The 13,514-nt window shown below is 39.4% G+C and overlaps 1 protein-coding gene across 1 annotated transcript in view; it reads left to right on the top strand.

The window, feature by feature from the left end:
* Window positions 1-13,514, top strand: part of LOC309675052 (glypican-5-like) — a gene marked incomplete at its 5' end in the record, with an annotated part of 391,179 nt that overhangs the window by 225,020 nt on the left and 152,645 nt on the right. The window contains one exon of the mRNA XM_082487256.1: window positions 10,949-11,069. Coding sequence (XP_082343382.1) covers window positions 10,949-11,069 — 121 coding nt within the window. The remainder of the gene's footprint in view (window positions 1-10,948; window positions 11,070-13,514) is intronic.

Consider the following 13,514-nt stretch of genomic DNA (forward strand, 5'->3'; position numbering starts at 1 on the left):
GTGTTGAATTTGTGTTGCTGTTTGTGTCTGTGGCAACAAAGTATAAAATCATGAACTCTGGATTGTGACCTTACTGCAAAATCAAGTGGGAGAGAAGTTAAATTGTGGAAGGGAACAGTTTTAACCAGACATAAATCTTCAACAGTATTAACAGAAGAATTGAGCAGCATAGGTCAAGTAAATTGATTTTTTTTTTATAAATATTCTCTTTTTCAAATTTGTGATGACAGGAAAATCTTTCTACATTTGACCTCTCTTCTAGTGCAGTTATTTTTGTAAGAAGTACCAGACACTCAAGCAAGGAAAACAATGCTTTGTATTTAACGACAAAAACATGAATTGAGGCTGCTCAGTTTCCCACATTACTCTCGCGCTCTTCAGCCTTGACTTGGGTAAACACTTCTCTTGGACAAGTGCTGAGACATTTTAATCTCCATAACTAGACCATACTTGCTCTCTACTAATACTAGCTTTTTCTGCAGTGTTTTCAAGAGTGATAAAAGTGGTGATTTTTGCTAGATGCTTAACTACTGCATCAAACATTTAGTTAGATATAAGCTAGCAACAAATTAAAACTGCTGCCTGCCCAAATTGTTTCCAAACCATCAAGCTGGCACTGGAAAAGACTGTGTTCAAAACATGTCCCTGTGGTACTAGTATGGCAGAGGCTTTGGTGTATCTGCAAGGAATTCTAGCAATAAGGGTGCTTACAGGATAACAATAATTAAGCTAAGCCTGATCCAGTGCCCATAGCTATCAACCAGTGGCAGCAGAGTATGCTGAGTGCGTTTTGGCTGTTGGTGTTTTACTGTTAGGGGAACAATAAATGTTGATTGTCCTGACCTGTGCCAATTAGGCAGTTGCAAAAGGAAGGGGTTGGATGAAATCTATAAATCTGCTGGTGAGCTGAACAGGTAGCTCATAGCTTCTGCAATAAAATACTGCTTCCTCTATAAGTAATAAAACTTTGGTGCTTTGGAATGATGAATTCAGCTGTCTTGCTGGTGGAAAAGATTAAGCAAAAGGGAAGGAGTTTCAGAACTCTGAGTCAGGAGATTTGGAAGTCTTAGTGTCTGATCTCTTTCTATACAGCATTAAGGCCTCCTGTTTACTTTTTACTTATATGAAATTTAGCATCACCGTCTTATTGATAAAGTCATTAACGTGGAAATAGGAATAGATTAGAACTGTGTACCTTGCACTCCTGCAGCCCAGAAAGGGTCAATAACTCTTCCATCTGTGGCTAAAGGACCAAATACCCGCTATAAGATATTAAGACCTGAGCAGAAGTGAAGGCACTGGAGCAGGTAGGAATTGCCTTGAATAGCTCTGCACAAATATACTGGAAAAACTGTGTAAGGGAACGAAATCGAATGTGTGTGCATTAGTGCATGTTCAGAATACATAATGGTCAGAGACATCCCTAAGGAGCCAAAATAGCCAGGGGAAGTGACAGAGGTTCAGAAAGTGTAAATTTCAGCCACCGTATACTTGAGCCTGGAAGAGAGACTCGGCCTGGACTACCCAAATGCCTGCTTTGCATGAGATGGGAAGGAATGCTATATCTGATCTACTCCCTGTGTCCAGAGAGTACCAGCTAAGTGCATCTTTCCATTACAGAGCACCAGCTTGGGCTGTAGTCGATGGCTTTATCAACATTGCAATACATGCAGGCATTGAGGGAGGAGTGAAGGTAGGTAGTGAGTCACCTTAAAGAGTAGCCTGAGAAGGTACTTCAAACTGGCATGGGAGAGAAGAGTAGGGTTTCAAATAAAGTAAGCAAAGCTGGGTGCATGTTGGCATAATCAGCAGGGGAGATGGACATGGAGATAAGCGGCCCCGGGCAGAGTTGTGGAAAGCATTAAAAATGGAGACAAGGAACTTGAAATTGCTGCGGGAGCAGTGATATTCAACAACAGTCATGCTGCACTATTAGTCTCAACAGTAGTTTTGATTGTGGAAGTCACACACAGAGAGTATGCACCCGGGGCTGTCTTGGCAGGAGCTGTAGCTGCAGTGAGAATGGGCAAGGGGTGCCGAAGCCAGAGGGCTTAAGCCAAGACTGTTTGAGGGCAGAGTTCAGGCCCTGAGTTGAGTTCATACAGAGCTGCAGTTCATGTATTCATTATTGTCAGCTGTTCATTAATCTCCCATGTGTATCTAAGTGTATTTGGAGAAACTAATTTCTGAGGAAAGCTGCAATTTTGACCTCTTAGCATTAAAGTATTTTTGTTAGGTTTCGGTTTGCTTTGCTTTTAATGAGCCACAGGCAAGGTCTTCTCCCTGTGACATATGTCTGATACTGTGCAAATTAGGACATTCCCATTTTGCTTTATAAAAATTTCTACACTGGGATCATAGAATATCCTTTTGTATACCCGTGGTCATATGTCAAGCCTAATTTTTCAGTATCAGCGACCATAGTTTCCAGAAAGGGACATTGGATCCTTGCCACCTTGGCCTGCCAAAAGTCCCATCAACCAAATATTGTGAGCCCTTGCTTGATATTCATTCTCTCTCCACTGCTGTGAAGTTTAGTGCTAAGTCTGCTTTTATTTTTTCTTCTAAGGATTCAAGTCTTCTCTCTTGAGACTGTGTTTTCTTCTCTGCTGAGTCAGTCAGAAAAGTTTCCACTAGTATCTTCCATCTGTCAGGTTAAAAAGTTAGGCAGTCATATTTCCAGTTGTTTTCCACAGCCCCCAGAACAGGGTGCAAGCTGCCAGTCTCTGAGAGGTGCAGAATCAGATTCTCCATCAGGATTCAGCTTGGCTCTGTTCTCCTGTGTGTACTTGAAGAATGTTCTCCTCCAGTCTAGGAGTTACTGAGAAAAAGGTGTTTCAGATTAGTTTTACTTTTTCCCCTAGGAATGGCCACAGATGTTACTTTGATAACTACATACCGTTTTTTTTATTGTTCTATTTTCTGTTCTGTTTCTCAAATTCATTTAATGAGGAATGGTCTTTATGCTGCCAGTTCCTAGTTAGGTTATCAGCTTTTGGGTTTGTATCATTTTCATTGCCCATTATATTTGCTTTGATGGGTATAGAGGTATCATTTACGTGTCCTATAGAGTTTATTCCACTTTAAACTGAAGAACTTTCCTATCTGATGTTATTCCAGGCGAGTACTTGCCTTCCCTCAACATAATAAAGACTGTCCAATTAAGTTCTACAAATTCCTCTGGTGCTTTCAGTGTGCCTTGGAGGTAGTATTAACTTTTCACATACCTAGGAAAAGGATGTAGGCTGTTTCACCTACAATCCATAATAACATTTTTTTACAACACTTTTCAAGCATTTTACAAGTATTCTTTGAAGCTTGAGTCACTACATTTTCAGTGTGATTCTGGAAAAACTGATGAACACATCTTTTTTGATGGCGAGTTCTTTCACAAACTCCTTTGCTGAGTTGCTTTTCACTGTGATTTTCAGAGCATTCATGGGGTGGCATTATCCAGTCACTTGAAGCCTTCCGGTAATTTGGGTTTGTACCTGCAGTCTTCAAGTTGTCTTTATAATCTAGACTGCAGCAGGGTTTTTTTAGCCCTGCAGAAGTGGAGAAAGACCATTATAAATACCGTGTGGCTTTGTGATTTTGGGGGGAATTATCCCATTAGCACACTGTATTTGTCTCATCATTTCCCATAATTACTAATAAACAAGATTATTTGTGAAACTTCCACTGAAGCCCATTAGAATAGTTCTGGCAGAGACGGTATTCACATTGTGTCAGTTCTGCTTCACAAAATCTTCAGGGCAGCTAAACTCATTATGTGCGAGACTTGAGCTTTCTTGTAGTCTGTTGGCAGTTATTTAATCATTTCAAAATGAACTCTTTACATAGGTATTTGAAAACAGATAAATCTTTTGTTTGGAGAATATTGCTCCAGTTGTGCTCAGCTGATCATTTAGAACACATGAAAATTTTTTCCTTTGTGCACAAAGGGTCTGATTTACATGTGATGTATCCAGATTTTACCCTAGTATGACTCCCCTGACTTCAGTAGAATTGCGCCTGCCGTACACTGGCATAAATTACATCTTTTCTCCTTAAAAACAAACTAAAGGCCCCAGTGATTTACAGGTTACCGAAGAAGTTATATGACTTTCAACAATCGTACAAAAGCCTGCAGTTTTATAAGACAAACCCAAAATCTGCAAACTTTGGCAGTTTTTTCTCTTATGGCTGCTGATTATTGGACAGTAAATTTATCAAGATGTATTTCTTTTATTTTTTTTTTTTTTAATAAACTGTTTATTGTGGCAGCTTAGTGAAAGAGCATTTAGTTTCTAGAGAACCGTACTGGTCATGGCTTGATCGTTCCTTTCCTTGAGACCTCTCAGCCAAGGTGTTCAATGACTGTAATCCAGGTTTGCTAAGCTGTTACAGAAATGATAAAAAGTATGATATAAGACATTTCTCTGAGTAGTGCTACTGTGGGAGTCACTGGGAGATAAAGCACAATCTATTTCTTGGTCAGTTTTAATGACAAGGATCGGAAGGAGTAGGGGGGGACTGCCGGGCTCATCATGCGGAGCAGCTTAGGGACAGCCAAGTCAAAGGAGAATCCTGTGCTGATTTGGCTCTTCCTCCTGGAGAATTACGTTTAAGCATCAACAGCGCTTCAGGAAAATGGCATTTGCTTTGCTTCCTTCAAGTTAGTTGTTGAGTGACAAGCAACTATGATAACCAGGCAAGGGATATTCAATTGCCGTATATTCTGCTTGTTCTTTCCATTTTGCAAAGAAGTGTGCAAAAGGGTTAATCAGATCAAAGCTGATAAACTTGATGAATTATTTTGAGGTCTGCAACCATACAGGTGTTTTGTCACTGCTCTTACTGGTCAGTGCACGTTTCTGTGTTCTTTGAATTGGGAGAAAATCATTCCTTGCAGAGCCCTGGAGGTCAGTGTCACATACGCCAAGGGCTGCATCTAAGAACTACAAGGGAAATGTCCAAAAATTATTAATTTGGAGAAACAACAGGCTGGTGTAGATCAGCAGTGGATTCACATAATTGAATTTCAGGCAAACCATTCCAGCCCAAGGGTCAAATTATGAATAAATATAAGACAAAACACACCATCTGGTGAACCATGCCTAATGTAACTGAATTAATTGTTCAGTGGATCTCAAGGCCAGTTAAATAGCTTATCCTTATTTCTCATTGCTTCCTACTAAATGACACATTCAAAGCTCTTCCCTTCCTTCTCCCCCTCTAACCCTTTAACCTCTGAGTCATTTAGTGGTGGTGGGTGGTGTCTGCTCTGACAGTGTGTTGAGTATATTGCGGAAATAAACAGGCTACTTCAGAATTTTTTTAGCAAACGAGAGCCTGCAGTCAATGACTGACTTTCAAACATCTGGGCCTAAAAAGACGTGATTTTAATTCATTGTAGTTATTATTTGTGCAGTGCTATCTACATCTGGGTGGTTTTACAGGCAGCATATCTCTAGGGTTGCTTCCTGTTTAAGAAGTTATGCACAAAGATGAAAAAAGCAGAGCTGGATGTGAAATGATCGTTGTAAAGTCTAGCTTTGTCTCAATACTTTTATGATTTTGTTGGTTATAAAATCAGTCGCATTCTTTAGATTTCTCTGGCTTTAGCAGGCAGCTGGACAGCTGTTGGCTTTTAGAAGGCTGAGAAAACTTTTTTTTTTACAGGTGGTCCAGTCTGCAATTTTCTTCTGTTTGGGGAGAGGGGTTGTTTGTTTTTTTTACAGAATAGTTTCTACATTTGTACAGAAAATAGGACAGTCACTTTTTTGTAACACCAATAAATGTTTTAATATGACTTCTAGAAATGGTAGAGTCTCAGTCACAAAGAGTTTGAGCTTGCCAGCGTGTCTTAGAAAGGTGTTGCTGGTTTTGCCCTTGTTGATTATAGCAGAATTATTCAACCAATTCCAACAAAAATGATGAAAAAATGCATGGTAGACTATGAAGAATACTTCTGGTTCAAAATTGTTGCCTTGGTGATGTGCAGTGTTTAAGTATATTTTTAAAAAGTGGTTAACAAATTAGAAAATATCAGCAAATACATCTTTAATTTTGTAGCCAATGTATTTTGTTCTTATCTTATATACATGACAACTCTCAATGTTGTATGACAAATTATTTCATCAAAAGCAATTTCTGTCCTATAGAGATGTTTATGGCAGTTCATAGATTCCTCTGAACTGAATGTGAGGCTCAGATTTTCAGATTTGCTTTGTGATGTTAGATGTCCTGTTTCTCCCACAATTAAATATGAATTGTGATGCCTCTTAAGCAGCTACATTGGGCCAAATACTCAAGTGGGGAAAAGAGAACTAAAATGAAGAGAATTTCATTCAGATGAAATTTGGGTTCCGAGTATACTGACTTTCCAATATAAATAATTCTGAAGTGCTCAGTGCGTGTTACCAAGCATATGAGGGGCAGCGTGGTGAGTCCACGCGCTGGAGCTGACTTCCTTCAGGAAAAGGACAGGCCATTAGCCACCGGATCAAAGCATTGGAGTGCTTAGTGGCTGCTAGTGGCACAACTCAGGGTAATAGCACCCCGAGGAATATGGAGTAATGGAAGCAGTCTCCCAGCTGGAGTTTGATCAATAATACTCGGAAAAGCTGCCTACAAGAGCTTTATCTGACACTTGTATCCTGACTGGTACGGTCTCTTGCAGGGAGGAGGGAAGGAAGTGGTGTGAAAACAGCACCCTGTTTCTTGGGCTTCTGTGGCTAAATATCTCTGCTAGTTAGGTCTATCTCTAACGCAGCTCCTGCAGTTGTTTGCCTGGAATTTGAAGTTATTTCTAATTTATATGTCGTTTTAAAGTATTGAACTATCTAAAAAGGCATATTTGTCTTTGAGGGGATCCTCTATCTTGATCCCTTTTCATATTAGGAGTTTAAAAGCACACAGTTTCAGAATAGTGTCTGGCTTTATTTTAAAATGAGCATTTAGGCTCAAATATCTTAATTTATCTATATTTATGTAGAAAACAAATGTGTGCCTTCAGTTGAAATGCAATCCCATGTGTAAACAGCATTTCACTTTTTACCTTTTTTTAAACTTGCGATGAGCTGTGTTAGCTAAGATCTAAAATAATTGATACTGGTCTGAAATATTGTAAAGGTGGGGTTTGGGGAGATTGTTTTTTAAAGTATGGTAGGTTTGCCCAAACAATCAGTGAAATAACATTGGCGCATGAGACTTGAGGTCTGGATGAAAATTCTGTCTGCTTGTGCTGTTCCTTGGGGTCCAGTGTAACAGTTACTTTCAGGATTGCTCCAGTGACAATATTTTAATACAATTTTCCTGGCCATTCCCGCTGGCATTTCTGGATTTAGTATGAATAAAGTACTAGAGCTGTAACCAGAGTTAACAATTCTGTACTACAGTATTTCAGTTAAATTGCGGGTTATTAAATAAAGGGAGCCAATTTCTGATCTTACTTAATGTACATTTCCAGTAATTCAGGATCTGATGTCAACAAAAAAAATGTTTTAGATAATGCAAAGTAGTGAAGTAATCGGATTATCTGTCAGGAAATGTATAGTGTTTATTTCAAAGTATTTTAGCATGATACAGAGCTAGTAAAAGGATTCGCAGTTTACATGGTAGTAGTTTGAGTCAGATGGACATAATGTCTTTTTCTTGTAGTCTTTGGTTCTTGGCTGTGATGGACTGGAGAAATTTCTCCCTTCTTGCTGGCTGTGCAATTCTCGTTCAGTTCTCTGCCCTGTCTCCTTCTCCTTGAGAGGTGTAGCCCACCTTCTCTGAACTCACCATTTTTTAGTTCATCTGAGTCTTTATGGGATTGGGTTTGTCATAGAAGTGATCTCATGGTAAGAACACACAGGCAAGCAGAGCTTACAGGTTATTATGGGCAAAACCAAGGGCTGGTTTTCTTGTGCTCTGCAAGTAGGTCTTGCCTCTTTTTACATCAGCTTTTTGCACTGTTCATTTGGTAGATCACATCTATTTCACCACTGCCAAAGGTCTGTAGTTGGTTTTCTGGGCATTGCCAGTCATGCAGGTCACATTCCAGACCATAGCTGGCCACCTCTTACCTGCTGCAGCCTGGCATTAGCAGTTAGATGTAGTTGTTAGTGACTGCCATACTGAAGCTATGCTAGACCAAGGAGATAGGGAAATGTTGCACAACTCACGCATGGTTTCTCTGACATCTGAAAGTTAGGTAAACCACATTATGAATCTTAATTGCAAGCAATCTGGGCAACAGAAATATCTGTGCATAATTTATGCCTATCTCTAGAGCTTTAAAGAGTGAGTCCTTAAACATGAGTGGAACTTTAAGGGTATGAGTATCCGCTTTGTCTCAGTGGACTGTGAACTCATTCATACCAAGTGGTCCTATTTTCCTGATAACAATGTATGTAAAAGAGGGTATGTATTTAGCAACAGCAATATTTATGAGTTTCCACATTTTGAGTCCCTTTGAGGACTCTGGCATTAATGCTGCTGCTGCTGTTGTCCCCGAGTTGGTCATGTTTATGCAAACTCCATGCAGTGCTGTAGGTTTGTAATACCACTTAGAGGCATTTAATGGAGGCTTGTGATACACAGGGACAAAAACACAGTATCATTTGCCAAAAAAAACCCCAACCCAGTCAACCCAGAGGGGAAGCAATCTTGTGTTCTTTATCCTGGATTATAATGACATAAGCCTCTAGAGAAATTCTGATAGCTCTAACCAGAGGTTGAATGGAGAGCAGTCAAGAGCAATGAAAAGGAAAACCCTCACTTTTTTCTGCTGTTGATGAGTTTCTGATGAGACAAAGCAATGCACACAAAGAAATGCTGAACAGACTGGTGGAGGCCATGAGCTGACCCATTAAATTAAATTTCTCCTGTATTGCAACTAGATGATCTCAAAAAGCTGCGTCAAGTGTCCCTGTACATCTACAGTGGGTAACCATGTGTTTTCACATGCTCAACAATGATGAGCATTCAGCAAATAGCATGATTTGAGAACAAAGGTAAAGCTAAAGGCAGGTAAGGTGCAGCAGTGTTCCTGTATTGTCCAAATGAATTGAAGTGGATTGATACGATCTGTACCAGTCTTGGCTTCAAAGTGATACTTTAGCTGGGTTCTTCCTGGGGACATCAGTCCAGCTGGCTGAGTGTGCTCTAAGGGGCCAAACCCGAGCATCATTTTGCACGTGCCATTGCATCATGAAAGTTTACACTTCCAAATTAGTTTATACTTGTGTGAGTTACACATCAAGAAAAATTAGGACGTTACCTTTAAAAGGCTCGGTGAACAAAAAAAAAAAAAACAAACTCACTGTTAAAGATTTTCCTTAATGTTTGTCTTCTAAATACTATCTGGCTATTAGTGAAAAACATGATTTTTCTCGTTTCTTTGTTCTAAACCATTTGTGGGTGCTTTTTCCTGAGAAGTGAAATTTATTGTTGAGTTTACTGAAAAGGTGGACAATTCTCAGTTTTTAAGCCAATTTTTTTACAGCAATATACTACGGTATGCTTTGCCAGCAGTTTGCATAAAATTTGTTGTTCATCCTAGATGAAATTAAGCAAGGACAAATATTTTTGGAGAGCTAGGTCTTCCCCTGCTGCATTCTATTGTCTTTCTGCAACAGAATTTGGGCAATTTTTCTGCCTTGAAGTGCTGTCCTCAGTTTCAGCACAAATTGGTTTACAGTGAAGGATTCACTGATAGGAGAACATCTGGAATATCGAAGTAAGTAGGTATGATCAAAGTGAAAGATGTAGCAGGATGTTTCTCTTGACCTTTCAGTCCAAAGGAGCACAGCCGATTACTACCTCACTTCTAAAGATACCAACAAGGTGTCTTAATGAGATCCTCCCAGGCATGTGTGTGACTCTGAGAGTTTGGTTTGGGAACAGTCTCTTGTGCAGTTCGTAACTAGTCACGCAAATGTCTGAGATCCACTTTGTGACAAATGAGTGCCAAACTAATGAGAGTGGTTCAAAAGCATGACTCCCCAAAAAAAGGTTGCTCCGTATCTCTCTGGGATTTGCAGGGGGTATTGTGGATGGGTTGAACTTAAACCATGCATGAACAGATCAACTCTGGAGCCAATGTGCAGTAGTTTGAATACTTTCAGGAAGCACTGGATTCAGCATACATGTGCTGATGAATCACCTCCTCGACTGTGGTAAAGAAGCAGAGACCAAATGTGCACAATCCTGGAATCTTCCCCATCAGCCCCAAACCAATAAGTTTTGGGAATACATTATGGTGTATTCCAGAAAAGACTGGCAGAAACCGTTTAGTCAGCAGTCAGTGAGAGAAGGTTGCTGATAAGAGACAGGTCTTTGCGGTGTGAGAACAGCTGCTATTCCTCAAATAAAGCAAGACTCAGCTAGAGAGAATTCCAGTATGTAGACCCTGGCTAGCGAGTTCATAACACGGATAAGGCATGGTGGGGAGCACTGGTAGAACAGCAGGTGCTGCTTTACGGTGTCTCTAGACAGTTTGGTTGTAAACTGCTAGTCTAGCAAGAGAAGTCCAATCTCACACTTTAAAAATCTTTTCAAAATCAGACTGCTGTTTCATTGGATTTTACTTCAATCTCAATATTTAGTTTCTGTCTTCAATTCCCTGGGTTTCTGTAATTATGAAAGAAGGACTTTTTTTGGAAGCTATAAACTTCGACTGCTGTGTGGAAGAACTCGAGAACGTCAGTTATAGAGGTTCAAGTATTAAAATGTGAATGAAAGGAACCTCTATGTGGTTTATGAAATTGTCAGTTGTGACTTGAATAGTTTAAAGTGATGAATGATAGTGCAAGAAACTGCGTTTTATTCTGGTTTGGTGTATTTAAAAGCATAAATGTTTGTTACAAATTGCTATTTACAAAATATATGCTTTTTGTGAGTCCCCTTTAATATGATTTCTGATTCCAGCGGATATGGTACCAGCCACTGATGTTTTCTTTTTTGTCCTCTTTTTCAGTTACACCAGCAGAGTTGTTTCCAGTGGACTGAAGGCACAAATTAATAATCCAGAACTGAAAGTCAGAGGATTGGACCCACTCATCAGCAATTTAATTGATAAACTTCAGCACTTCAATAAAGTAAGTAACTTTTAGAGATAAAAGGATTTTATCACTAGGTTTGATAGCAGAGCTGGAGCTAAAATGACTAGGTGGTACTGCTTCTCATGTTACATTTCCCAGGATAATAGGCCCGAAATAGCCCTTTAGTGGGTCCAGTACTAAAGGCAGCTGAAGATCCTGTTGTGCCAGCTGGTTTATGAACTCTGACGAGGCAAAACTATTTTCCTGGTAGTTGCTCTAATTCCTGGCTGTTTTTCAGTGGCGGAGATATAAACAGATCAAAAGACAAAATGGGTCAATAAGGGCGTGACAACTGAACTGTACGGAATGCTGAAGTCAGGACAGAAAGTGCTCCAGGATGAATTAACTGTGCACCTTTGAAAACATTTGCTTGATAGGCCTTGTTCTCAAGTCCCTCAGCCCAAAAGGAAAGATAACCTACCGATGAGTTTCAGAGGCATGATTAACCTGTGTCTCCCTCTATCATCTATCTGGGTTCCCTCAGATGCGCTTCCAGTGGTGGTGCAGCTGCCGTCTGTCAAAGCTGAATGCACAATTCTCTGATATTACTGCTTCAGCACACCTCCTTGTGAGCTCTTAAAGTCGTGCCCGTCCAAGTGAGCTGGAGCTACCAGATTTAACAGAGATTGATTTTCATTTAAAGTAGGCATGTTTTCTTGTCAGCTTGGAAGAATGCTTACAACAGTGTGTTGAGAGTCAGATGTGTTTGCACATTAGTCTACTCGTAATCTTTCACCATTAAAGAGTGATGGAGCATGGGGATATAAATAGTAGAAAACTGCTGTAAGATTAAAGTCCACCTTGGCGGGTGGGGTGTGCGGGAAGAAAAATAATCTGCACAGGTAAAATGCGAGGAGGAATTGCTTAGTCAGGATGTGGGAGGTTATTAAGACTGTGGCTGTGACCCAGAGTCACGGTTTGAGCTCTTATTTGCTCCTGGAAGAGTACAGCCCTCCTTTACCTCTCATCAACCACTGGTGGTAAATCCATAATCAAACCAGTAATTAATGTTTTTGTTAAATCTTGCTTGGCTCTAATGTTCTTCTACTGTTCTGTAGGTTGCAGTTCAGGGCTTGTTTGTATCACACTGTTTGATTTAACTTGCCATGGGGAATTACAACAACCAGTCTGATGCGGTACTTAATATTACAGTGAAATAGACATTATGTGGTCAGATTGATGAAAAGGATAATTCATTATTTATCTGCCTTTGCATGTTGTTATAAAGTAGAGTGTTAATTTACTTTATAAATATTAGATATATCCATCTGTGTAATAGTCTTCTATAAACACTGACAATACGAAATAGTCAGAAATAGATTAAATTGAAAGTAGCTGTGTGTTGGAAATTGTATTTCTTTGTCTGCCGTAGAGAAATAAAAATCTGAACGGTCTCATAATGAACTGCATACCAATTTTCTTAAGTTAGATACATTAAAAAACAGCTTCAAGGAACACTTTTTAACCAGAACAATAAAATCCAATTCCTAGCTCTTTCTGTAAGTTGGAAATGTTGCTTTCTGTTACTTCTGTTTCAGGAGAATATCATCCCTAAGTAAATGTAACTCCCATCAGATTGAGGTGCTTAGCAATAATGGATTCCAAGGGTGAAGGATTAAACAGAATACTGATTATTGCCCTAAGATGGTTCATTCTTAAGTACTTGGAATAATATAAATTCCTTTGATCATAATTTTAGTAAGATTTCTTCAGAGATCAAAGCATCAAAGAAGTTGCTAAATATCTAAGGCTTTCACATACAACATCAAACATGTGTAGCTGTTTTCTGCTTCTTGAATTTTCAGTTTGGTTGTGATATTAATATACAAATAAAAACTGACACTGAAAAGCCGATTAAATCAGGAATTTAAAGTGTCATCAATAGTGTGTGTAGACCGCAGAGAGGGGGAGTTATACAGAATCCCATTACTCATTTTATGCGCAAATTGATTTTTTTTTTTCATCAAATTATTCTTTTTTTATTTTTCTTGGAGGCAATATATAAGGTGGAATTTAAACAGTGATAAAATAAGGTGTTACCTTTGTATCTTCTTAAGTGTTTGACATTTGCAATACTATTTTAAGCAATAGTTGCAGAGGCAATCCTAGAGAGGCAGGAAGCCTGGAGAGCAGGGAACAAGGCAGCGCACAGAATGTGCATCATAGGTGATTGGACGTGTCTAGGCCCCAGTAATCTTCTACCACTTGAGTAATACTGCTAAACTACCCAGAAGAAAGCTTGTTCTTGGATAAGAGAAAGATGTGCTGCTGAGATTTTTTTAAAAGAAGTAACATTTCTGTCTTAAGCTACAGCCATGCTGCATCTGTCCCTTGGAGAACCTGGACCTGTTGGATATCTGTCTCTCTCATTCTGTTTCACAAAGGTGTGTGTTTTGGAAAATAGGTTAATCTGCTGCTAGATAAATTTGCTGAGGTTGTGGA

The sequence above is a fragment of the Vanellus vanellus genome, assembly GCF_965231255.1.
Source record: "Vanellus vanellus genome assembly, chromosome: 8".
NCBI lineage: Eukaryota > Metazoa > Chordata > Aves > Charadriiformes > Charadriidae > Vanellus > Vanellus vanellus.